The sequence below is a fragment of the Vipera berus genome (genome assembly GCF_964194415.1).
Source record: "Vipera berus genome assembly, chromosome: 2".
Taxonomy (NCBI): domain Eukaryota; kingdom Metazoa; phylum Chordata; class Lepidosauria; order Squamata; family Viperidae; genus Vipera; species Vipera berus.
In genome coordinates this window covers 270691707-270719153 of record NC_138203.1, presented here as the reverse complement: position 1 = coordinate 270719153, position 27447 = coordinate 270691707, and the positions used below count along the sequence as shown (strand labels likewise).

At 43.4% G+C, this 27447-nt stretch overlaps 1 protein-coding gene across 1 annotated transcript in view; it reads left to right on the top strand.

Moving 5' to 3' along the window:
* LOC308661480 (complement factor B-like) overlaps positions 1 to 11261 on the top strand; it is a 46833-nt gene extending 35572 nt beyond the window's left edge. Inside the window, exons 12-18 of the mRNA XM_081316413.1 lie at positions 1045 to 1165; positions 1289 to 1436; positions 2722 to 2801; positions 3219 to 3337; positions 5724 to 5856; positions 9008 to 9057; positions 10710 to 11261. Coding sequence (XP_081172539.1) covers positions 1045 to 1165; positions 1289 to 1436; positions 2722 to 2801; positions 3219 to 3337; positions 5724 to 5856; positions 9008 to 9057; positions 10710 to 10889 — 831 coding nt within the window. The 3' untranslated portion in view covers positions 10890 to 11261. The remainder of the gene's footprint in view (positions 1 to 1044; positions 1166 to 1288; positions 1437 to 2721; positions 2802 to 3218; positions 3338 to 5723; positions 5857 to 9007; positions 9058 to 10709) is intronic.
* Positions 11262 to 27447: the final 16186 nt, after the last annotated feature.

The window sequence follows — 27447 nt, the reverse complement described above, 5'->3', positions numbered from 1 at the left end:
TTTTATTTGTATACTGCCCTTCTCCCGAAGGACTCAGGGCGGTGAACAGGGCAAACATATAAAAGTAGAAAATTACAAAAGTTAAAAAGAATTATTTTATTTTATTTTATTTTTATTTTAATTCCATTTATATCCCGCCCTTCTCCGAAGACTCAGGGCGGCTTACAAGCTTAGCAGTAGCCTTCATTCTATGTATATGCCTGCTTATTAGGGCTTTCACACACACCCCAAGCGGCATTATTACAAAGTCAGCTTAATTGCCCCCAACAATCTGGGTCCTCATTTTACCTACCTGGGAAGGATGGAAGGCTGAGTCAACCTTGAGCCTGGTGGGATGCGAACCTGCACTAATTGCAGGCAGCTGGTGTTACTTAAGGAGGCATTAGCCCACTGCTCCACCAAACAAAATGCCCAAGCTAAAACAGTAGGTAAATATATTTACAACAACAATAAAATCCCAACCCATCCCCCATCAGGCCAGGCTGGCTTGTTCGAACAAATAAGTCTTCAGATCGCGCCGGAAGGAGTGAAGGTCGGGTGCCATCCAGAGCTCAACCGGCAACCGATTCCATAAATCCGGGGCGCCCACAATGTTGGAATAAGGATGAAAATATTACCTTAATATTACCAGCCTAGGAAGGATTATTTATGTCTGATCTATTCATGGGCTGAAAATGACTTGGAGGCAGTTTCATGGGGACATTGCAGGAAAAAAAAATGTTGACTGGGATGCAAGTGGGGAGATCCTCTTAGATGTTTGAAGTTTGAACTTCAAAATTATTTCCCAACGTTCCCAAGGGAGCAAAACATTGACCCTATAATGATATACTGATGTTGTAAACCACCCAGGGACTATTGTAAAGCACCATGTGGCAGTATATACTGTAAGTCTTAAGTGCTATCGCTATGGGAATAGTACAAATTCTTCAATTAATGTTGAATAATGAGTAAATCCTATTGAATGCAATGGGGATTATTTCCAAGGAAATCTATGTAGGAAGCTTTTGCGACTTACTCATAATGATTTTTCTCTTCCAATCACAGCGTTCCGGTAGGGTAGGGTTTGAACACTGCAAAGGAACCCTCATTTCTGAGTATTATATCTTGACGGCAGCTCACTGCTTCACTGTGAAAGATACGGCTGACCAGATCACAGTCACAATTGGTAAACAAAATTATCTTTTGAGAGGGAGTAGCCAAATGGGCAGCTGATGGTCCCACCATGTGGCGATAAGCTATGCAGCCCAAGACAGCAGGAAGTCTTATGTTTTACTTTCCTATTTCCTAGTCAGGAAACAGTATCCTGTGGAGGCAATTCGACTCCACCCAAAATACCAGATCGGAAAGCTGAAAAATCACGGAATCCCTGAATTCTATGATTATGACATCGCCCTGATAAAACTTAAGGAAAAAGTGGTCTACTCTTTCAATGCAAGGTGAGATCTCGCAGGAAGACACAAAGAGAGAGAGAGACGGCAGAGCCCTTTCAGTTTTGTCTCAAAGAAATATTAGAATCAAGACATTGGTTTTATTTTATTTTATTTATTTATTTTAATTCCATTTATATCCCGCCCTTCTCCGAAGACTCAGGGCGGCTTACAAGCTTAGCAGTAGCCTTCATTCTATGTATATGCCTGCTTATTAGGGCTTTCACACACACACCCAAGCGGCATTATTACAAAGTCAGCTTAATTGCCCCCAACAATCTGGGTCCTCTGGGTTTTGATTTAGTTCTACGAAATGTGTGGTATTTTTAATCTCGGTCTTTTATTATCAAAGATGAGCTGGTTGTTTCCTATTTAAAAGGCAAATTGGTGGGGTGGTATGTCTTAAATCAGTGTTTTTTCCAACTTGGGAACTTTACGATGTGTTGACTTTTACTCCCAGAATCCCTCAGCCAGCACGGGGCTTCCTGTTTTATTTTAGGTTGGAAGAAGTTATGCATAAAAGACTAATTAGTGCCTGGGGAAGAATAATTCCATTTAAAAAGATCTGGGCAGAAACTCAAGAGTCATAATGAGGCCCAGCTGATTTTTTTTTAATTTTAATTCCATTTATATCCCGCCCTTCTCTGAAGACTCAGGGTGGCTTACAAGCTTAGCAGTAGCCTTCATTCTATGTATATGCCTGCTTATTAGGGCTTGCATACACCCCCCAAGCGGCATTATTACAAAGTCAGCTTAATTGCCCCCAACAATCTGGGTCCTCATTTTACCTACCTCGGAAGGATGGAAGGCTGAGTCAACCTTGAGCCTGGTGGGATGCGAACCTGCACTAATTGCAGGCAGCTGGTGTTACTTAAGGAGGCATTAGCCCTCTGCTCCACCAAGGCTCTTTTTGATGTCTCCTTGCACTTCTTGATTGCCTTCAGAAGTGGTGGGTGCTCCATCACTGAAGGCTTTAAAAAAAAACTGGACAACCATCTGCCTGGAATTATTTCGGGCAACAGCCCCCAACTTTTGAGGCACTGGGGAATGGTTCCATAGAGAAAGGTTTTTCCATGGACTGGAGGGGGGGGTTGCGTGCTGCCTGCATCCTGAGGATGGGGCTTCGCATGTTTGCATAGCCCAGTTGCTGGCATGCTGCAGACCGGTGCTGGTCCACGGACTGGGGGTTGGAGATCCCTAAAATAAGATCTTCTGCTCAAACAGGGGTTGGACTAGAATACCCCCGAGGTCCCTTCCAACTCTATTATTCAATGTTCTATATTCTCCCCTACAGGCCAATTTGTTTACCATGTACACAAGGAACAACCCGAGCTCTGAGGAAGCCTCTCGCAACAACCACGTGTCAGGACCATGGTAAGAGGATTGTTTGTGTGTTAAAAGTAACCAACATGGGGCAGAAGAGCAGTAGGTTCCCTAAGGGCCAAATCTTCTTCCAAAGTAACATTTCTCAACCTTGGCAAGTTTTGTGGACTTCAACTCCCAGAATTCCTTTATGGCTCTTCTCTGAACCTGTTCTCTGAATTTCTTTGCATCCCTCTTGTAACATGTTGCGCTGCATCCTAGGTTGATTCGACCTCATACATGAATGAATTGGACTTGGAGCAAACTTGCTTGAAACGTTGGCCACCACTGGTCCACGGTATTCCTGATTCATCCAGCATCTTCCCCTCTTTTCTTTCTTTCTCCTCACTAGATGTTCCTCTTCCCTCCAAAGGAAGGAATTTCCTTTGGCAGTTCACTAAGCTCTTTTCATATTGTTTGGTTTAACAGAGAATGAGCTGCTACCTGTGGGAAACATTCGTTCTTTCTTTGTAACCAACTGTAAGTACGAAAACCAAGACGGTGCCGGGCTAGTTCGCAGGCCTGTTCAGATCAAGAATAGCGAAAAGGTGAGATCTTTGAGCAAGATACTCTAACAAGATTAGGTGGAGTGAGGCTCCCTTAAATCAAATCTAACACCTGAAGGCTCCAAGATATCAGATCTTTCCTTCCTTCCTTCCTTCCTTCCTTCCTTCCTTCCTTCCTTCCTTCCTTCCTTCCTTCCTTCCTTTCTTCCTTCCTTCCTCCCCCCCTCCCTCCCTCCCTGATCTTTCCTCCTTCCTTCCTTCCTTCCTTCCCGCCCTCCCTCCCTGATCTTCCTTCCTTCCTTCCTTCCTTCCTTCCTTCCTTCCTTCCTTCCTTCCTTCCTTCCTCCCTGATCTTTCCTCTTTCCTTCCTTCCTTCCTTCCTTCCTTCCTTCCTTCCTTCCTTCCTTCCCGCCCTCCCTCCCTGATCTTTCCTCCTTCCTTCCTTCCTTCCTCCCCCTCTTCCTTCCTTCCTTCCTTCCTTCCTTCCCACCCTCCCTCCCTGATCTTTCCTCCTTCCTTCCTTCCTTCCTTCCTTCCTTCCTTCCTTCCTTCCTTCCTTCCTTCCTTCCTTTCTCCCTGATCTTTCCTCTTTCCTTCCTTCCTTCCTTCCTTCCTTCCTTCCTTCCTTCCTTCCTTCCTTTCTCCCTGATCTTTCCTCTTTCCTTCCTTCCTTCCTTCCTTCCTTCCTTCCTCCCTCCCTCCCTCCCTCCCTGATATTTCCTCCTTCCTTCCTCCCTCCCTCCCTGATCTTCCTTCCTTCCTCCTTCCCTCCCTCCCTCCCTCCCTGATCTTTCCTTCCTTCCTTCCTTCTTCCCTCCCTCCCTCCCTCCCTGATATTTCCTCCTTCCTTCCTTCCTTCCTTCCTTCCTTCCTTCCTTCCTTCCTTCCTTCCTTCCTTCCTTCCTTCCTCCCTCCCTTCCTCCCTGTGTCCCTCCCTGATCATTTTCTTTCTTTCTTTCTTTCTTTCTTTCTTTCTTTCTTTCTTTCTTTCTTTCTTTCTTTCTTTCTTTCTTTCTTTCTTTCTTTCTTTCTTCCTTCCTTCCTTCCTTCCTTCCTTCCTTCCTTCCTCCCCCCTCCGTCCCTCCCTCCCTTCCTTCCTTTGGGAGTCAGCCAATGCCTCAATTGAATATATCAAATTAATAATAAATGTAGAGAATTTATATGACTGTTTTACACACACACACACACACACACACACACACACACACACACACACACAGAGAGAGAGAAACACCAGAATAAAATCTCAAATAAATATTTTCCAGGTTGTTTCTGGAACTAAATAACTATCAAGTTGGATAACATCTATTTCCAGGGTCCATTTCGTTGAATTATTGTATTGGTTTCAATGGTGATTGAATCTTGTATATAGATAAAAAAGGAAAAATCCTGATCTTGATTTAAGAGGAGGTCTACATTTTCATGGGCAAACTCTCTTATAGGAAAAAAAACACCAGATTCCCTTCAAGGGGTACCTGCAGCCGGGAGTCAAAAGGGCCAAGATAATGCAACTAAATAAATCATCTTGTCTGAGGTTATCTGCCCAGAAGGGAGTCAAAAAAGCCAAAAGGCCAACCAGAGCTGACCTTGTTTTTTTAACATCTCTTTTCTTGAGACTCCTTTTGCTGGATTATACCACTTTGCCAAGTACTGTTTTCTCTCCCCCCCACCCCAACCCTGCTATTCCTAATGGACAGAGCAGTTTGACCTACAAATTAATATAAATTTATTTCTCACTAAAATGGTAAATCTGTCCCAAACGGGCTGTGTTTATCGAATGTCCTTTCATAACTTCTCCAAATTCTCCAGAGCTGAAAATTAGGCTTGATGGACCAGGATTTTAACATAGCCGTCGTTCAAGAACCTTAGCTGTTCTTTGGGTGAGCTAAATAGAGAATACAAGGCAGCTTGCAGCATCTCTTGAGAACCAGAAAAAAGGAGACGGTGGTCAAAAAGAAAGAGGGTTGCAGCAATGTCATGAGTAGAGACCTTGGTACTTACCCTAAACTGGGACTCATTAAAGACTGCATTCCAACAGTCCCCGCTCCAATGAACTGGGGCTAAATGTGATAACTATGTAATGCCTGACTGCTCTTTAGAAAGCCAGATCCTGAAGCTAAAACTCAAATACTTTGGCCACCTAATGAGAAGGAAGGACTCACTGGAGAAGAGCCTAATGCTGGGAAAGGTTGAGGGCAACAGAAGAAGGGGACGACAGAGAATGAGGTGGATGGAGTCACTGAAGCAGTAGGCGTGAGCTTAAATGGACTGCAGAAGATGGTAGAGGACAGGAAGGCCTGGAGGAACGTTGTCCATTGGGTCGTGATGGGTCGGACTTGACTTCGCAGCTAACAACAACATGTAATGCCTCTTAGTGATAATCTGTAGTGATGTGCTCAATTTTTCTATTTCCTTTTTCTATTTCCAGAAAATGGCTTGTGAACAAGATGCTAGGAATGTCAAATTCTACAAAAACATTACCAATATCAAAGAAGTAGTGACTGATAACTTTCTCTGCACGGGGGGACAGGAGCCTGTGCTGGACCCCAATACGTGCAAAGGTGAGGAATAATGGTACTCTCTGCTGTTTCCTGGGTATAAGAAACCCTTTAGCCCTCTTGAAACCAAGTTACCTCCAAAGCTTCATGGCAACTGATCTTGCAAGTCATAGTAGATGACAAGGATGAGCAGAGCAACTCTTGAGCGAACAAGAGCTTGCACAGAAAAAGAGAATACTGAGAGTAGTTAAGTTTACACAGCAACCGCACAGATACACTGAGGTGTGTACAAAGTTTTACTTGTGGGATAAGACAATAGCGCAGTCCAGGAAAGAACAGTCCAGATCATACACGAGTAATAAAATGATAGCAGATAACAACAGTCCTAGGATTATCCGATACAGTCTTCTTACCAGTCCTTAAGTCAAACACAGTTCTTCAGGTTTAGCAAAACAGTAGCAAACCCACAAACTACGATAAACAGCAAGCAACAGCAAGTGAGAGAGAAGCGATGTCTCTAGCTCCCTCTTATGGCCATAGGAAACAGTGCTGGCCAATCATTAGAAAATATGATGCAATGCATTACACATTTAAAGTGATACATTACAGTTCTATCACAATGATACAATCGTAGTTCATATATATTGCCAACCCAACCAGTTAGGCCACAGACATATACCTAACAGTAGAGCAGCATTTGCAGGAAGAAAGGGAATTATTTATTAAAGATGTTTAAGAATATAAAAGCAAGGAGACACTTTGTTTGCAAGCATCTAAGAGAATGCCCTTCTGCTCCTTTTGGCTCTGGGCTGAAGTTATAATGGAGACACACCTGGGAACAGAAAATTGGACTTTTCAACAGTAACATTCACATGAGCATAACAGCAGGTATTAATATATTATATATGTTGGATTCAGAGACCAGTCATCACAGGGTGTCCCAAAATGTCTGTCTGCCTACGCAGAGTTTATTGTATTCATACAGTTTTAACAAGCAGGAAAGAGCGCAAAGCAAAAGCATTGTTTATTGGTGTACTCCCTAGTCAATCTTAGAGAACATCCGAACATCCCAGCCAGGGCAGAGTCTCCCATATCTAGCTGGTTCCTGGCAGTCCTTGGCAGTGCTAATTGGAATGAGCTCATAGACATGCGGATAACAGGATACTAAGGCAGGCAGTTTTCTGCACACGGTCCCTTCATATCCTTGACCTCCATCTCTACAATATATACAATATATTAATATATAATACTGTATATTTCACTCTGAATGGACTGTAACAGAAATAATAGAGTTGAAGGGACCTTGGAGGTCTTCTAATATAACTCCCTGCTCAGGCAGGAAGCCCTGTATTTCAGGGTCTTTCAGTGTAAATGCATCAGTTCATTAATATAACTACACCCTACACCCTTTGGGAAATGGGGACATGATGGTTAAACACGCTAGGTTTGTCAGCTGGAAAGCTGACAGGTCCAGGTTCAAGACCTGAGTGCAGCAGTTTGAAAGCCTGCAAATCCACGTAGATAAATAGGTACCAATTCCATGGAAGGGTAACAGCGTTCTGTCCGCTTCAGCATATGAGTCATGCTGGCGACATGACCATGGAAATGTTCTGTACCAGCCTGCTACCGGCCCTGCAGAAAAGGCAACCCCTTTATAAACGGCAAGAGGCTGGAATGACGTCTGCCAAATTTATTACTACAAAAAACAAACAAGACACAAACCAAGATACAGGAGCTTTGAAACACTATCTGAGCGGTTGCTTTCAGCAAACCAGCCCTCCCTAAACATTCCCTTTATAAAGAGTTCAGGGCGTGGCCTCTCTCTGCCTCCTTCCGAGAAGCCCCACAGCCTTCCTCTGTTTACTCCTACTTGACTGCCTCCTGCGTCGGGCGTCCTTGAACAGGGCCAGCTGTGGGTCATCTTCATCCACACTGTCAGGCTCACACAGCTGGGTCTCCATGGTGACCAAGTGGGAGGGGCCTGCCTGAGGGCTATCATCCGCAAGATCTTCAACCCCCTCAGCAAGGTCTTCAACACCCCCCTCCTCCTCTGATTCGTCCGACCCAACTGCCGAACCCACAGGCTGACCCTGAATCAGAACAGGAAATGTCTTCTGACAATGCTGGCTTCCTTGGCTAAGAAACAGAGATGAGCACTGCGCCCTAGAGCTGGACATGACGGAACAGGGGAAACCTTTACCCATACTTTTAGGACAGGGGTCCACAACCTATGGTCCGTGGCCTGGGACCGGGCTTGGGCTCTTGGTCTGCAGGCTGTGGAAATGGCTAGCTGGTGAATGCATGCGTAGGTGCGTATTTCCCCTCACTTGCGCTAGTGCCCGCAGCCCTGTGCACATGCACATGGGTGCAAACAAGAATGCTAGCGCAGGGCAGGTGTCTGCAGCCCGTTTGTGCATGCGCCACTAGCCCAGGTGATTTTCATGGCCCATTTGCACATGTGCGAAAGGGCCACTAGTGCAGTCATTCACGCATGTGCACGCACCAGCGCATGCTGCACGCACAAACGGGGCTGCTAGTGCCGTGCCAGTGTGCATGGCCCCGTGCGCATGCACACACACACACACACACACACACACACACACACACACACACACACACACCAATTTTGAAACTGCTCTCCTTCCCTCCGGTCCTCGAGCCCAGAAAGGTTGGAGACAGAGGTTTTAGACTTTGGAAGCAGTTTTCTGATGTGAGCTGGTTAGGTTCAAATTGCATCAGGTTACAGGAATGGGTTTGAAACTTAACATTGAGAAAATCAAGATCATGGCATCCAGCCCTCTCAATTCCTGGCAAATAGATGGGAAAGAAATGGAGGAAGTGACAGATTTTATTTTATCCTGGGCTCCAAGATCACTGCAGACGGGGACTGCAGCCAAGAAATTAAAAGACGCTTGCTCCTGGGGAGGAAAGCCACGGCAAATCTAGACAGCACACTAAAAAGCAGAGACATCACCCTGTCAACAAAAGTGCGTATAGTCAAGGCTATATGGGGTGGGACCATGCAGGTGGTTCCCAATCCCTTCTCTAATACATCCTCTAGTTTTTACATCACTGAATGACGTCTACATTTGCATACATGTTGATATCTGTCTGAAATTCTCCGACGAGTTGGATTCCTGTGTGAGTTATAGATCTGATCTCTCCATACCCAGCTCAGTCCCTTGATTAAATCTCTTTTTCTTTTGGCTTGCAGGTGACTCTGGTGGTCCTCTCATTATTCAGAAAAAGTTGCGTTATATTCAGGTGAGTGGTTAGTTCACCAAAACTGCTAGACCACAGCTTGTGTGTGTGAATGCCCTAGATCAGACATGTCAAACACAAGGCCCGGGGGCCGGATCCGGCCCGCGAAGTGGTTTCATGTGGCCTGCGAAGCCATCCTGGAAACAGTGAGGGAACGGCCCCCACTGCCTTGGCCCTGGCCCAGAGACCCTCCTCCTGCCAGAGACCCTCAGATCTGTCCCACTCCTACCCAGGCCCCCATAGGCACCCTTGATGCGAACGATGTAGAGCTGGTCACGCCCACCCAGTGGGCCATACGCACTCTAGCCACGCCCACCCAGGAGGCCACGCCCATCCTGGCCACACCCACCCGGCCCCCTGAGGTCAACCACAATGCTGATGCGGCCCTCAATGAAATTGAGTTTGACACCCCTGCCCTAGATTCAACCTGTCGGCTTCAGATCATGGCCGGGATGAAATTCTTATTACCTTTCTGTTCCAAAGGTGTCTTTTCAAGAGGCAAGTGGACTTTCTTTCTTTTTTCCTGAACCCATTTTGCTTCTCCTCTAAGAAGCTTCTTCAGTTCTTGGATGAGGAGCGAACTGAAGAATCTTCTTGGATGAGAAGTGAAACGTCTTCAAGGAAAAAAACCAAGAAAGTCCAGTTGCCTCTTGATGGCGCCCGATCTCCGCTCCTTCCGGCGCGATCTTAAAACCCATCTCTTTAAACAAGCTGGCCTGGCCTGATGGGACTGGGTGGGATTTTTATAAATGGACTTCAATTTTTAATCTGTATTAATTTATTATGGGCATTGTTTAATCACGTTTTAATAATTTTTAATTTTTGTATTTAGTTTTTATGTATTGCCCTGTTCACCGCCCTGAGTCCTCCGGGAGAAGGGCGGTATATAAATCAAATTAATAAATAAAATAAATAAATAAAAAGCACTTTCAGGAAAACCGTAACAGAAATGAATGAGAATCTCCGTAGATATTAATTAATTAATTAATTTATTAGTTGAATTTATATACCGCCCTATTCCCGAAGGAGACAGGGCGGTTCACAGGGCAAGTTAACACAATACAAAAAGGAAGACTAAAATAGAATTAAATTAATACAAGCCCACAAAATTAAGATAAAGTTAAAATTAAAATTTAAAATTAATTTAAATTTAAAATCCCTCAGTCCAGGCCAGACAGTTCAAACAACCAAGTTTTTAAGTCCCGGTGAAACGAGCGAAGGTCGGGGGCAGTCCGAAGTTCCATCGGCAGTTCATTCCAAAGGGCGGGCGTGCCCACAGAGAACGCCCTCCTCCTGGGAATCACCCGCCGGCAATCCCTAACCGGCGGAACCCTAAGGAGGCCCTCCCTGTGGGCGCGCACAGGACGATGGGAAGCTGATGCTGGTAGCAGGTGCTCCCTAAGGTAATCCGGACCCATGCCATTTAGATATCTTATCTTTGAGCTGTGTGTAAGTTGGTCGCATGTCCCGCAGTTCCAAAAATTATCTCTGAATCTTCAGACTGAATGTCCATTCGCAGCCATAATTTCACAAAGCAAAGTCACGTAAGAGAGGTATTGTTTTTGTTTCTTTATCTAATGGTGGTTTTCCTTCAGTGAAAGCTGTCAGATTCGAGGGTGGGATTTCTCATGTTTTTCTATCTCTTTCTTCTGTAGGTTGGCGTGATTAGTTGGGGTGTGGTTGATGTCTGCGGTCATAATATTGCGTCATGTGAGGAACCCCAAAAATTCCAGAGGCATAATCCCTCCTTTGCCAGGGATTATCACCTCAACCTCTTCAAAGTTATTCCTTGGCTCAAAGAACAGCTGGCCGATGAGGGACTAGAGTTCATCTAGACTTGTTCTTCCCAGCCCACTCAGGTGCTCTCTGTACATAGAAGTCATTCTCTTCAAATCTTGCCAAGTAAATTCTATGTCAGGGGTCTTCAGACTCGGCCCTTTTATGACTCATGGACTTCAACTCCCAGAATTCCTCAGCCAGGCACTCTGGCTGAGGAATTCTGGGAGTTGAAGTCCATGAGTCATAAAAGGGTCAAGTCTGAAGACCCCTGTTCTATGTTAACAACAGCTATGCAACTGTAACTGTATAGACAAAAAAAAAATAAATGTGATATGTGTTATCCTTTGCTTACCTCCTACTTTGAGATGGTTGGGCTTAGTTTCTATACAGAAGTGTCTGCAAGGGGGGTCCAAAAAATCAAGATGGTGACTGCAACTGGGGCCTTGAGCCCAGTCTACGATGACTCGCCCCCATCCTCTGACAGCCAGCTTGCCCACTCTCTTGTCCGGTTCTCCATCCAGCACCCTCAGTGAGTTATTCTGGCAGCGACTTTCCAGTGTTGAGATGTCCTGCGAAGAAATGGCGGCACTGAGTTGGCAGAGACTACCTGGCAGTGGCAAGAAGGCTGCCCCCTGCTGGCCGCCCCAAGATGGCAGCATCGAGTCTTCCCAGAGGGTGCCTTGAGCCCTGTGCAAGTAGTAATAGTAGTTTATTAATGTAGTAGTCTTATGACAGTATCAAAAGATAAGGTAAAATAAAAATAAAATGTAACATCTGATTCAGATAAAAGAAAACACAGTACAGGTAGTCCTTGATTTACAACCACAATTGAGCCCAACATTTCTGTTGCTAAGCAAGACAGTTAAGTGAATTTTGCCTCATTTTACAACCTTTCTTTGGTTGTTAACTGAATAACTGTGATTGTTAAGTAACACGATTGCTAAATGAATCTGACTTCCCCATTGAGTTTGCTTGTCAGAAGGTCACAAAAGGAGATCACAGGACCATGGGACACTGCAACCGTCATAAATATGAATCATTTGACAAGTGTTTGAATTTTGATCACATGACCATGGGGATGGTGCAACAGTTGTAAGCGTGAAAACCTGTTACAGGTCAGGGTTTTTTTAATGCCACGGTAGCTTCGAACGGGCGCTAAATGAACTGTTGTAAGTTGAGGACTATCTGTAACAATATAGAAGAATCAGCATTGAGATACAGGAACCCTTAATCTGTTCTATATAATGGATTCACAGCTCAAGTGCCTTAACCAGGGCTTTTTTTCTCATAGAACGCTCAGAACGGAGTTCCGGCACCTTTTTTGGATGGAACCTTGTAGGGTAGGCAAGGCGGGTTGTATGACATGTGTGAGTTCCGGCACCTTTTTCTGTTACAAAAAAAGCACTGGCCTTAACTATAAACTTAGTAGTTCCATTCACAACGTATACATTACAGCCCAGGAGGAAATAGGACAATTTGCAATTCATATTCCAGTAACCTAAGAAGGTCACACAACTGACAGTCTAACAATAATACGGGTAGTTTTTGACTAACGACTACAGTTGAGCCCAAAATTTCTTTCTTTTTTTTAAAAAAAAAATGTTTTTATTGATTTTCTAATTTTACATTTAAATATTTAAAAAGCAACGTGGCGGCTGAGTTAATTGATAATTCAAGAACATACAAGTATCTTTAGTACAAGTCTCAAACTACTACATATATTAAGTATTTCCTCTCTTTTCCCCTTAGTATTTACTGTCTCATGTTTAAACTAATACAATTCTTATTATATCAATTAAATAAAAATAACTTTCTTACATTTATCAATAATTTTTAGCTTATACATATCCTGGTTATTTTAACATTCAATCTCTATAAACAATCAATGTCCTAATTAGTTGTTCCCAATTTTTAGTTTAGTATTTAATATTTAAGTTTAACATTTAATATTTATAATTTACAAGTTTAAAATGACCACAATTCCTTTTATCACAAATCATCACAAAATCTAATATTCAGAATACATATCTTATCTATTTAAATATATTCTATTTCTCACCATCTGACATCAACTAAGCCCAAAATTTCTGTTGTGAAGTGAGACATTAGTTAACTGAGTTTTATGATCTTTGTTACTAACCACAATTGTTAAGTGAATCACTGCAGTTGTTAAATTAGTAACACAGTTGTTAAGTGAATCTGGCCTCCCTATTGACTTTGCCTGTCAGAAGTTTGCAAAAGGGGATCACATGACCCTGGAGCACTGCAACCGTCATAAATATGAGTCAGTAGCCAAGCGTCTGAATTTTGATAAAGTGACCATGAGGATGATGCAAAGGTCACAAGTGTGAAAAACGCTCATAAGTCACTTTTTTCAATGCCGTTGTAACTTTGAACGGTCACTAAATGAACTGTTGTAAATCGAGGACTACCTGTATTACATGATAAAGGTAGGTAAAGGTAAAGGTTCCCCCGCACATGCATGCTAGTCGTTTCCAACTCTAGGGGCCGGTGCTCATCTCCGTTTCAAAGCCGAAGAGCCAGCGCTTGTCCGAGGATGTCTCCGTGGTCATGTGGCCGGCATGACTAGATGCCAAAGGCGCATGGAACGCTTTTACCTTCCCACCGTAGTGGTCCCTATTTTTCTACTTGCATTTTTACGTGCTTTCGAACTGCTAGGTTGGCAGAAGCTGGGACGAGTAACAGGTGCTCACTCTGTTACGCGGCACTCGGGATTCGACCCGGCAAACTGCCGACCTTCTGATCGACAAGCTCAGCGTCCTAACCCACTGAGCCACTGCGTCCCTTCGTATTACATGATAGCTCCCAATAAATATAAGCAGGGGGGTATAGAGAACCAAACGAAGCACTATCCGGTAATCCATGTCAGTGTCTCTGTGCAAGCATACAGGCATATAGTCTCTTCTGCATATACAGGTGGTCCTCGACTTATTCGTTTAGTGACCATTCAAAGTTACAACGGCATTGAAAAAAAGGGACCCATGACCTTTTCCCACACTTGCGACCGTTGTGGCATCCCCAGGGTCTCGTGATCGAAAATCGGATGCTTGGCAACTGACTCATATTTATGACAGTCGCAGTGTCCCGGGGTCACAGTGATCCCCTTTTGCGACCTTCTGACACTCAAAGTCAATGAGGAAGCCAGATTCACTTAACAACTGTGTCACTAGCTTAACAACTGCAGCCATTCCCTTAACAACCGTGGCAAGAAAGGCGGTAAATTGGGGCAAAATCTACTTAACAACTGTCTCAGCAACAAAAAAAACTGGGCTCAACTGAGGTCGTAAGCCGAGGACCACCTGTAATGACATGGTAATGACATAACTGTTCACATTTTTGCTATTACAGTTTCTCCAGAGTCAGAATAATATCTCAGCACTGGGGAGGAGGGGATTTCAAAACTGTTGTCCTGAGAATATCAGGAAACGTTGCAATAAGCTGAGATTGGATAAATCATTATCCAACTACACGAATCTGTCGGGTCACTGTCACCACTGAGTCCTTGCCAGGATGTAAGAATTGCCCAATTTGAAGTTAATCTCAGTATTACAGTTCATTTCATGGAAAGAGATGAGAGGAGGTGGTTGATAACCGGGGAGACAAATGGGGAAATGTTCATTGCGGTGAAGCGATTTGCAACAAATGCCAGGAGTTTCATCATTTCACCAGTTTATTTATTTTATTTTTATTTTAATCCCATTTATATCCCGCCCTTCTCCGAAGACTCAGGGCGGCTTACAAGCTTAGCAGTAGCCTTCATTCTATGTATATGCCTGCTTATTAGGGCTTTCACACACACCCCTAAGCGGCATTATTACAAAGTCAGCTTATTGCCCCCAACAATCTGGGTCCTCATTTTACCTACCTGGGAAGGATTGGAAGGCTGAGTCAACCTTGAGCCTGGTGGGATGCGAACCTGCACTAATTGCAGGCAGCTGGTGTTACTTAAGGAGGCATTAGCCCACTGCTCCACCAAGGCTCCACCAAGGTTTCTATGAGATGCCTACAAGGGGGTGTTCATTTTGTAGGTCCATAGGATTTCGGTTTTGCCAAAGACTAAATTCTGGAGAGCACCACTTCAGGTTAGAGACAAGGGTGATATTTATGAAAAGCCTGACCTAGACTTAGAATCTCTGTTGAGGCCAGTGTGTGAGGAAGAGATGTAAAGTGAGTCGGTTAACATCTTAATCAGAGTTAGAGCTGGAAGGGACCTTAGAGGTCCTCTAGTCCAACCCCCTGCTCAAGCAGGAGACCCTATACCATTTCAGGCAGGTGGCTCTCCAGTTTCTTCATAAAAACCTCCAGTGATGGAGCATCCAGAACTTCTGAAGGCAAAGCTGTTCCACTGTTTAATTGTCCTCACTGTTAGAGAGTTGCTCCTTAATTCAAGGTGGCTTCTGTCCTCGAGTAGTTTCCATCCATTGTTTCTTGTCTTGCCTTCTAGGGCTTTGAAAAATAAGTTGACCCCCTCTTCTTTGTGGCAGCCCCTCCAGATGTTTTGGGTGCTCCATCACTGGAAGTTTTTAAGAGGACATCCATTTGTCCAGAATAGTACAGGGTCTCCTGCTTAAGCAGGGGTTCAGATGAGAAGACCTCCAAGGTCCCTTCCAGTTCTGTTATTCTATATTCTGAACGAAGGCAATTGTAAACTATTCATATTTAAAATCTTCAAAAACTACTAGAACAATGAGGAAGAGAGGTGTCAGATGGGAAGAGATAATGAGGGGGGAAAACCAGAAATGGAACATCTAGAAACCAAACCAAAGAGAATGCCTGGTATACAAGATGGAATGTCAAGGGTGATAGGGTCAAAAAAGTCAACATGGTGACTGCACCTGAGCAGTTAAGGCCCTGCCCTTTTTCACATGAATTATGAAAAGGGTCGTAGCTTTGGTCAGGGAGGCGGTGGCTCAGTGGGTTAGGACGATCAGAAGGTCGGCAGTTTGGTGGGTTGAATCCCGAGTGCTGCGTAACAGAGTGAGCGCCTGTTACTCATCCCAGCTTCTGCCAACCTAGCAGTTCGAAAGCACGTAAAAATGCAAGTAGGGACCACTACGGTGGGAAGGTAACAGCATTCTGTGCGCCTTTGGCGTCTAGTCATGCCGGCCACATAAACACGGAGACGTCCTCGGACGTCCTCTTTGGCTTTGAAACAGAGATGAGCACCGGTCCCTAGAGTTGGAAACAACTAGCACGCATGTGCAGGGGAACCTTTACCTTTTACCTAGCTTTGGTCACATAACTTTGGTCACAAGTTAGGTTTTGTTTTTAATTGCAACACCAGATGCCCCTTAAAGTTCTTGAGACACCTCAGACCCAGTAACCAAGGCAGCAGGCTTTCATAACAAGCCACTGTTTTCTTGAATTGCAGCAATTAAGCAATTATAGCCTGAATATGTGCGAGCTGAGCTGACAAGCCCCAATCAGTCCTTCTTTCAGCCAGCCAAGACAAACAGGACCAACCCAATGATTTGAAAGGTCTCCACTTCTGAATAACTCAAGATTGTTACCCCTTGTATCCATCCAAACAATAGCAGACATCTACATTTACAGCTTGTCCTCAACTTACCACCACAACTGAGCCCAAAATTTCTGTTGTTAAGTAAGGCAGTGGTTAAGTGAGTTTTGTCCCATTTTATGACCTTTTGCAGACAGTTAAGCAAAATACTGCAGTTGTAAAATGAAGCATGCAATTGTGAAGTGAATCTGGCTTCCTCTATTGACTTTGTTTGTCAGAAGCCATCTGGGAAAGTTACAAATGGTGATCACATGATCATAAATACATGCCAGTTGCCAAGCGTCCAGATTTTGATCATGTGACCATGGGGATGCTGTAATGGTTGTAAGTGTGAGAACCAGTCAGAAGTCACTTTCTTCAATACCATTGTAACCTCGAACAGTCACTAAATAAATGATTAGCTCTTCTGAGCAGGGAGGCCCAGTCCAGGCTATGTGTGAGCTGGAAAAGGCCTGCAATCTGGACCTGGGCCTTCCCAGTGTCTTCCAGGCCTCTTTGATCCCCTGAGGCACTCTGTGCCCCACTTATGACCCACACAGTCATTTAATGACTGCAATGGGAAGAGCTGGGATTGCCAACTTGAGCAAGGCGGTCACATAACTATAATTTCAGGCTCATTGTAGTTGTAAGTCGAGGACTATCTGTACATCTACAAGGATCCAAGGCCATGGTATTCCTCATGACACTTTGAAAGCTGGACTTTGAAAAAGCAGGGGAGGAAGAACATGGATGCTTTTGAGCTATGGCGTTGGAGAAGACCCCCAAGAATAGCGTGGACAGCCAAGAAACAGACCAATGGATTATCAAAAAAATAAACCCAGAAGTTCTTCCTTGAGGCACAAATGACCAGGTTCAAATTACTCTAATTTGGACACATCCTGTGAAGACCCAGCTCTCTAGAAAAGACTCTTATTCTGGGAAAAAGTGCAAATTATTTATTTATTTATTTATTATTTAAATTTATATACCGCCCTATTCCCGTAGGACTCAGGGCGGTTTACAGGGAAAATTAAAAAAACATAGCATACAAAAATTAAAATCAGTTAAAACTATTAATTAAATTCCAGTCCCTGAAATTAAAACTAAAACCCAATTAAATTAAATTAAATTAAAACCCCTCAGTCTGGGCCAAACAGCTCGAAGAGCCAAGTTTTCAAGTCCCGGCGAAATGAGCGAAGGTCGGGGGCAGTCCTGAGTTCCGTGGGAAGTTGGTTCCATAGGGCCAGCGCGCCCACAGAGAACGCCCTTCCCCTGGGAATAACCCGCCGGCATTCCTTAACCGGCGGTACCCTGAGAAGGCCCTCCCTGTGGGAGCGCACAGGACGATGGGAAGTTGATGCCGGCAGCAGGTGTTCCCTTAGATAATCCGGACCCAAGCCATTTAGGGCTTCATAGGTCATTACGCTGAGCTTGTCGATCAGAAGGTCGGCAGTTTGGCGGGTCGAATCCCGAGTGCCGCGTAGCAGAGAGAGCGCCTGCTACTCGTCCTAGCTTCTGCCAACCTAGCAGTTCCAAAGCACGTAAAAATGCAAGTAGAAAAATAGGGACCACTACAGTGGGAAGGTAACAGCGTTCCGTGCACCTTTGGCGTCTAGTCATGCCGGCCACATGACCACGGAGATGTCCTCGGACAAGCGCTGGCTCTTCGGCTTTGAAACGGAGATGAGCACCGGCCCCTAGAGTTGGAAACGACTAGCACACACGTGCGGGGGAACCTTTACCTTTACCTAGGTCATTACCAGCACCTTGAATCTCACCCGGAGGGTGAGAAGATGAGGGCCACCCGCAAAAAAGCGGACTCAGTTATAGTAGCAGTGAATACCGTGCTGGGAGATTTGAAGGAACAAGTTAGGGATAGATCATCATGGAGAAAATCTATTTATGTGGTCATTGGGAGTCAAAAGCTGTCAGTCCAAATTAAACTAAAATGAATACATGAAGAGATTTGTGCTTTGGGGTTTGAGATAGGGAAGATTCTCAACCCTGCAAAGAGGTTTTAGCTTGGTTAGGAGATTAGTTGGTTAAAAGATTAGTTCAGCCTGGTGTAAAAAAGGTGCAATTTTGCCTCTTAATTTGCCCCTCGTTATATCTTGATATGGCTGTCATCATCATCACCACCGTTGCATTATTTTATTTCATTGTTAAACAGGTGGTCCTCAACTTACAACCACAATTGAGCCCCAAATTCCTGTTGCTAAGTGAGACATTTCTTTAGTGAGTTTGGCCCCATTTTACGACCTTTCTTGCCCCAGTGGTTAAGTGAATCACTGCAGTTGTAAAGTTAGCAACACAGTTGTTAAGTGTGTGTCACGTTTCAAAGCAGGGTTTTGCTGCTTTGAATTATTGCTCCTCAGCTTGCCAATGAACTCCCGGGGTGCGAATGGGGGGGGGGAGGAAAAGGATTGGAATGCAGACTTCAAAGACTGAGAAGACCATGAGACCCAAGGACAGTTCACAGATGTCTGGCCAGACCCAGAAACATTTTCTCATAATATTTATCCATTTGATTGGACAATGTGACCTGATCCAGAGGGAGGAGAGAGAATTCTACTCTTTTACTATATGGGGCTTGGGTAGGGTTTGGCCAGAGCTGGTTTTACTTTCACATGTGCCAAAATGATGTACTCAATAAAGTTTTGCATGAAGAGATCAGAAAATCTCAAAGGTGTTTGCTCGCTTGAGGTCGTCAGTCGGAACCTTGACAGTGTGAATCTAGCTTCTCCATTGACTTGGCTTGTCAAAAGGTTGCAAAAGATGATCACATGACCCTGGGACACTGCAACCATCATAAATATGAGTCAGTTGCCAAGCATCTGCCTCCAGAAGTGGTGAATGCTCCAACACTGGAAGTTTTTAAGAAGAGACTGGACAGACATTTGTCTAAAATGGTATAGGATTCCTGCCTGAGCAGGGGGTTGGACTAGATGAGCTCCAAGGTCCCTTCCAACTTTATTATTATTATTATTATTATTATTATTATTATTATTATTATTATTATTATTATTATTATTATTATTATTTGAATTTTGATCACATGACCACGGGGATGCTGCAGTGTTCATAAGTGTGAAAAACAGTCATAAGTCACTTTTTCCAGTGCTGTTGTAACTTCGAATGGCCACTAAATGAGCTGTTGCAAGTTGAGGACTACCTATATTGTATTGCATTGTTATATTGCCTTGGCACATCACCCATCAATTTTTTTTTAAAAAAAATCTGAACAGTGCAAACTTCTGATAAAGAAAGGTTTACCTCAGCTAAGCATCGTTTTCATAGTTTCATTCTTGTACCTCAGTGAAACTTGTTTGCATTCTTAAATACACACACCTGTTTCCTGAATCTGTGGGATTCTGGCCATGCTTGCAACAGACGGGAAAGTCATAGAAAAACAAAAATGCTGTTGTTATAGAAAAGGGCTTTCTGGGCTATTCTTTCCTCTTCCCTTTTTGTGCTCTTCTTAAAGTCTCGTGTCGATGTTTATCTGGTCTCGTTTTAGTTCACCCTGTGGGATGAGTACGGAACAAAACATAAGCTTAATTTTTACATGTTAGTTTCATGTTAGTTAGCCTTGGTGGAGCAGTGGGCTAATGCCTCCTTAAGTAACACCAGCTGCCTGCAATTAGTGCAGGTTCGCGTCCCACCAGGCTCAAGGTTGAGTCAGCCTTCCATCCTTCCGAGGTAGGTAAAATTAGGACCCAGATTGTTGGGGGCAATTAAGCTGACTTTGTAATAATGCCGCTTGGGGTGTGTGTGAAAGCCCTAATAAGCAGGCATATACATAGAATGAAGGCTACTGCTAAGCTTGTAAGCCGCCCTGAGTCTTCGGAGAAGGGCGGGATATAAATGGAATTAAAATTAAAAAAAAAATAAAATTAGAAACTTCAAAGCATTGGCCAATTCACACAACCTCTGGGATTTCTATTGGACATGGTCAAAAAAGATTGTGGGAGTGGAAGAAAAATACTCGGGCTGAGTCCCGACAAAACTGAGTGTCTCTGTGTTTTTGAGCCTCCCAGCCAGAGGGACTTTCCAACACTAGACTTAGACGGGGTAGTGTTTACGCACTGTATTCATAGTGCACAAGCAGGGGATTTCTTGCACTCACAGTTCCCGTTTGTAGAGGAGGGGCAGCCACCTAGCGAACCAGTTCCTGTTTCTACGTTGGGAGAGCCTCCAAACAGTCATTCACTGCCCTAGCATCAGTCCTGATAGATAGACCAGACCAAGAAATCAATTCCACAGGAAGGTTAAAATTACAGTAATTTATTGAGACTGGCTAGAATGGTAATGGAGTGGAGTAGAATGGAGTGGAGTGGAGTGGAGTGGAGTGGAGTAGAGTAGAGTAGAGTAGAGTAGAGTAGAATTCTTTATTGGCCAACTGTGATTAGACACACACGGAATTTGTCTCCAAGACATAAGCTTTCAATATACAAAGCAAGGGACGCGGTGGCTCAGTGGGTTAGGACACTGAGCCTGTCAATCAGAAGGTCGGCATTTTGGCGGGTCGAATCCCGAGTGAGCACTTGTTACTCGTCCCAGCTTCTACCAACCTAGCAGATCGAAAGCACGTAAAAATGCAAGTAGAAAAATAGGGACCACTCCAGTGGGAAGGTAACAGCGTTCCGTGCGCCTTTGGCGTCTAGTCATGCCGGCCACATGACCACGGAGATGTCCTCGGACAAGCGCTGGCTCTTCGGCTTTGAAATGGAGATGAGCACCGGCCCCTAGAGTCAGAAACGACTAGCACGCATGTGCGGGGGAACCTTTACCTTATACATACAAACCACAAGGTGATAAGTCATATATCATAAATCATACTTACAATCATTAATCATAAGATACAACAACGTGCTAAATCATAGATACCAATAATAATAGAACCTAGCAAGTATGATTATGCTGAACAATCTCCTCCTCCTCTGATAAGCAGGCAAGGCTTTATTTTTATCAGATATCTGAATATTTCCAGGAGTTAAAAAGAATCTATTTTCTCCATTTTTAAATACCATTCTATATTTGTTCCACCTTTTCCAGGGACCATTTCAGATTTCATAATATCAGTATCATAAATATCTCATCCAGTTATTTCTGCCAGCCAGCTCACCTAAGTATACATCTGAAATTTTAAATTTAGATTTTAAAAAGCATCTGTCTGTTTACTTGCTATATCTACAAGTGTAAAGGTTTTTTTTTCTAGAATTCAAAAACCTGGATATGAATTTCATTAAATTGTTATGCTTTGTTCCTGAGAATGATTTCATTAAAGGTATAATTTTATTTTATTGCAAAAATTTCAAAAGTGAAGCCAACCCCTGCTTTTGTTTCCTTATTCCCAAAACTTTTCTTTCACTTATTTTGAAAAAAATATTGCATATCCAAAGCACAGACTTGGCCCAGCTTCAACTTGGTAGCTGCAAAAAAATGTGAGTGATATGTTTCTAAGCAACTTCTAACCCAATCATTTCCTTGCACCTATACCTGCTAGCAAATAAAATAAGTATTTGCCAATCTATTCAAAACTGAATAGATTTGGTTGAAAGAAGCACTAAAAAGAAGAAAAAAGTAGTTGAAAGAAGTATTTGATTTGGGCCAGATATATTGTCTCCTTGAATTCAGGGAATTCTTAAAATAATCTTACAATTAAATAATAATAATAATAATAATAATAATAATAATAATAATAATAATAATAATAATAATAATAATAATAATAATAATAATAATAATAATAATAATAATTTATTATTTATTTTTGGGACTTATGTATAATAATAATAATAATAATAATAATAATAATAATAATAATAATAATAATAATAATAATAATAATAATAATAATAATAATAATAATAATAAGAAGAAGAAGAAGAAGAAGAAGAAGAAGAAGAAGAAGAAGAAGAAGAAGAAGAAGAAGAAGAAGAAGAAGAAGAAGAAGAAGAAGAAGAAGAAGAAGTTGGAAGGGACCTTGGAGGTCATCTAGTCCAACCCCCTGCTCAGGCAGGAAAGCCTATACCATTTCAGGCAAATGGCTGTCCAGTCTCTTCTTAAAAACCTCCAGTGTTGGAGCATTCACCACTTCTGGAGGCAGGTTGTTCCACTGGTTAATTGTTCTAACTGTCCGGAAGTTTCTCCTTAGTTCTAGGTTGCTTCTCTTCTTGTCCTGCTTTCTGGTGCTTTGGAGAATAGCTTGACTACCTCTTCTTTGTGGCAGCCCCTGAAATATTGGAACACTGCTATCATGTCACCCCTCACCCTTCTCTTCGTTAAACTACACATACCCAATTCCAGCAACCATTCCTGATATGTTTTAGCCTCCAGTCCCCCAATCATCTTTGTTGCTCTTCTCTATACCCTTTCTATCTTTTTTACATTGTGGTGACCAAAACTGGATGCAGTATTCCAGGTGTGGCCTTACCAAGGCATTGTAAAGTGGTATTAGTACTTCATGTGATCTTGATTCTATCCCTCTGTTAATGCCGCCTAGCACTGTGTTGGCTTTTTTGGCAGCTGCAGCACACTGCTGGCTCATATTGAAGTGATTGTCTACTAGGACTCCGAGGGCCCTCTCACAGTTACTACTATTGAGCAAGGTACCACCTTTACTATACCTGTGCATTTGATTTTTCCTTCCTAAATGTAGAACCTTACTTTTTTCACCATTGAATTTCATTTTGTTAGATAGTGCCCAGTGTTCGAGTCTGTCCAGATCCTCCTGTATTTTAAGCCTATCTTCTGGAGTATTGGCTATTCCTGCCAGCTTGGTGTCGTCTGCAAATTTGATGAGTTCCCCATCTATCCCCTCATCCAAATCATTAATGAAGATATTGTTGTGATTCAGGGTCAGCCTGTGGGTTCGGCAGTTGGGTCGGACGACTCAGAGGAGGAGGAGGGGGTGTTGAAGTCCTTGCTGAGGGGGTTGAAGATCTTGCTGATGAGAGCCCTCAGCCAGGCCCCTCCCACTTTGTCACCACGGAGACCCAGCTGTGTGAGCCTGACAGCATGGATGAAGATGACCCACAGCTGGCCCTGTTCAAGGACGCCCGACGCAGGAGGCAGTCAATTAGGAGTAAACAGAGGAAGGCAATGGGGCTCCTCGGAAGGAGGCAGAGAGAAGCCACGCCCTGAACTCTATATAAGGGGAATGTGTGGGAGGGCTGGTTTGCTGAAGGCAACCGCTTGGATAGTTCCTGTTTCTTAAAGCTCCTGTTTCTTGGTTTGTCTTGTTCCGTTTGTTTTTGTAGCAATAAATTTGGCAGGCTTAATTCCAGCCTCTTGCCTTCTTGTAAAAGGGGTTGTCCCTGCCTTTTCTGCAGGGCCGGTAGCAGGCTGGTACAGAACAGATATTGAAGAGCACTGGGCCCAGAACAGAGCCCTGGGGCACCCCACTACACACTTCCTTCCATGTAGATGCAGTTCCATTGAGGACCACACGCTGAGTACGGCCTGTCAGCCAGCTACGAATCCATCTGGTGGTGATGCTGTCTAACCCACATTTTTCTATCTTATCAAGTAGTAGGTTGTGATCTACTTTATCAAATGCCTTACTGAAGTCCAAGTAAATTATATCTACAGCATTCCTCTGGTCCACTAATTTTGTCACTTGGTCAAAGAATGCAATAAGATTTGTCTGGCATGAATTGTTTTTGACAAACCCATGTTGGCTTTTAGTGATAACTTTGTTTGCATCAAGGTGTTTGCTGATTTGTTGTTTGATTATCTTTTCCAGAATCTTCCCAGGTATTGAGGTCAGGCTGATAGGTCTGTAGTTTCCAGGATCTATTTTTTCCCCTTTTTTGAAGATGGGAACTACATCAGCTCTCTTCCAGTCCTCTGGTAGTTCCCCAGTGCTCCAGGATAACCAGACGTTTTCCTTTTAGGCTTGATGGACAAACAAGCTAGAATAAAATATGGGCATTTCTTTTTATTTATGATAACAGCAGCATGACTCTTGTATGCACAGAGATGAAAGGGTTTACACATTGCTACAGCAGAAGAATGGATAGTGAATTTTGCCATAACTGACGGCTTTGATAAAAAAAAAAGACAACTTAGTTTCTATTTGCAAACCACTTTAGAATATTTTGCTTGAAACTGAAAGAAATCAGATTTTAAACTTGGGATTTGACAATTACAATTATTTATAATTATATAATTATAAAATCATCAAATCCCAAAGTTAAGGATTAATTTCAGAGTGTGAAGGGTTACTGTATTTTATATTTGTATCTGTGCTGAAGGAAGTCAGAAGTTGTTCTTTTCTATTTTTCCCCCCTTTTCCCTGTCCTTCCTTCCTTCCTTCCTTCCTTCCTTCCTTCCTTCCTTCCTTCCTTCCTTCCTTCCTTCCTTCCTTCCTTCCTTCCTTCCTTCCTTCCTTTCTTTCTTTCTTTCTTTCTTTCTTTCTTTCTTTCTTTCTTTCTTTCTTTCTTCATCTGTTTGGTTGGAAGTCTGTTTCATAGGATTGTTACCATTGCAGTTGATAACAAGAAACGACTGGTTCTTGTTTGCACAAAGATTTCCAATGGAAAGATTTGGTAATAGAATTCTTTGGCAAACCCTAACTTGAGTGTGGTTGCTGCCAATATCAAACTAATGAGGACTTGGAAGAGTAAAGGGGCTCCAGTCTAGTGAAAAGGAGGACTAGCGGTGACATGATAACAGTGGTCGAATATCTGAGTGGCTGCCACAAAGAAGAGGGAGACAACTTATTCTCCAGAGTGCCAGAAGGCAAGACAAGAAGCAATGAATGGAAACTAATCAAGGAGAGAAGCAGGGCTTTTTTTGTCATAGAACGCTCAGAACGGAGTTCCGGCACCTTTTTTGGATGGAACCTTGTAGGGTAGGCCAGGCGGGTTGTATGACATGTGTGAGTTCCGGCACCTTTTTCTTTTACAAAAAAAGCACTGGAGAGAAGCAACCTGGAATTAAGGAGAAACTTCCTGACAGTAAGAATAATCAACCAGTGGGACGCCTTGCCTTCAGAAGTTGTAGGTGCTCCATTACTGGAGACTTTTGAGAAGAGACTGGACAACCTTTTGTTTAAAACAATATAGGGTCTCCTGCTTGAGCAGAGGGTTGGACTAGAAGACCTGCAAGGTCCCTTCCAATACAGGAAGGGACTGACTCATATTTATGACGGTTGCAGTGTCCCGGGGTCATGTGATGCCCTTTTGTGACCTTCTGACAAGCAAAGTCCATGGGGAAGCCAGATTCCCTTCACAACTGTGTCACTAACTTAACAACTGCAGTGATTCACTTAACTACTGTGGCAAGAAAAGGTTGTAAAATGGGGCAAAACTCAGTGAACAAATGTTGGGCTTAGTTGTGTTGTGAGGACTACTAGTACAGGTAGTCCTTAACTTACAACCGTTCGTTAAGTGACCATTTGAGGTTACAACAACCCTGAAAAAGGTGACTTATAACCGATCTTCACACTTAAAACTGTCACAACATTCCAACGTTCAGATTTGGGTGGTTGGCAACCAGCACGTATTTACAATGCGGTGAGGTGGTTTCATTTAATGACTACACGATTCACTGAACAACCACAGCGATTCACTTAACAGCCGTGGCAAAAAAAAAGATCATAAAATTGGGCACGATTCACTTAACGACTGCCTTGCTTAACAATGGAAAATCTGGTCCCAATTGTGGCTGCATGTCGAGCGTCACCTGTACACAAGAGAAGAAAGACAACATTCCTTACTTTTGATCGAAGTAATTTGTAACCATCTTTGTGTTTTATAATTAAAAAACAACAACAATTGCACAAAAAATAGTGGCAAGCCCCCCTGCCTTTGAGCCGGGCCATCGCACAAAGGAAACCTACTGTAGCAAAATATTGTAGGAGCGTTAACAACCAGATTTGAGTACGGGATAGTGCCAGTGAGGTTTGCCTAGTCTGGCAGAACTGCAAGGCCAATGAAAGGAGAGGTTTGTGGGTTTAAAACGGTGAAAATGTCAGCCTTTGGCCCATCTAACTAGAATTTCAAACAATTTAAAACAAGCAAGATTTCAGCTCTTGGCTGACCCTTTGTCACCTGAGATGAGTATCAATGGATTTATTTTACCATTTCCCACGGCTGCTTTCTCAGGGAGGGGCCAGTCCATCACGTGATGGGAAGAAGGCCAAAAACTTTTATAAGAACCGCTGTCCACCTGCCATAACGAAAGCAGGAGTGGAAAGTAAAAAGAAAAAAGAGCAGGAATGCAGTGTCTCGGCTCATTTGCCCACCTTCTCCTCTTCCTGGTGGCATTCTCTGCAGGTAGGGTGTGATATTCCTGCATTCTCTGCAGGTAGGGTGTGATATTCCAGACTTTGATTGCAAAGTTGCGCCAAAACTTTATACTATTCCCCCTGCTTATAGACTGCTAAGCTTTTGGGCTAAAAGAGCAAAGGTTTCACTTCTAGCCTCCTTAAATGGGTTGTTGCATACTGAAATGGTTTGCTTTCACCAGGTTTTTTTTTAAAAAAAAAAGAAAGGCAATGCAAAAGGTCCCAGAAGTGAATTTCCCCTTCTACAAAATTCCGTATTCTTGTTATATTCCCCTTTGGCCATTGTTTGGTATCTCGTGGGGAGGAAGCAACAGAGGTTTCTATTTGGTTGCGTGGCAGTAAGGTAGGGTTGTGGGTCAAGGACTGGGGGAAAACAGAGTCTACTTCAGTTGGGGAGACTCATTCAGACATGTCGAGCTGAGGTATTCTTTCAGCCCAGCCTACCTTGCGGGGTTGTTTTCCGGGAATAAGGTGAAGAGAAAGGTACAGAGAAGTTACTGTATGCTACTGAAAGAAAGGAAAAGAGGAGGAGAGGAAGAAGGAAGGAGGGGGAGGAAGGAGGAGGAGGAGGAAGAAGGAAGAAGGAGAAGGAGATAGAGGAGACAGAGGAGGAGGAGGAGGAAATGGAAGAGATGGAGGAGATGGAGGAGAAGAAGGAGGAGGAGGAGATGGAGGAAAAGAAAGAGGAGGAGGAGGAGGAGGAGGAGAAGGAGGAGAAGAAGAAGAAGAAGAAGAAGAAGAAGAAGAAGAAGAAGAAGAAGAAGAAGAAGAAGAAGAAGAAGAAGAAGAAGAAGAAGAAGAA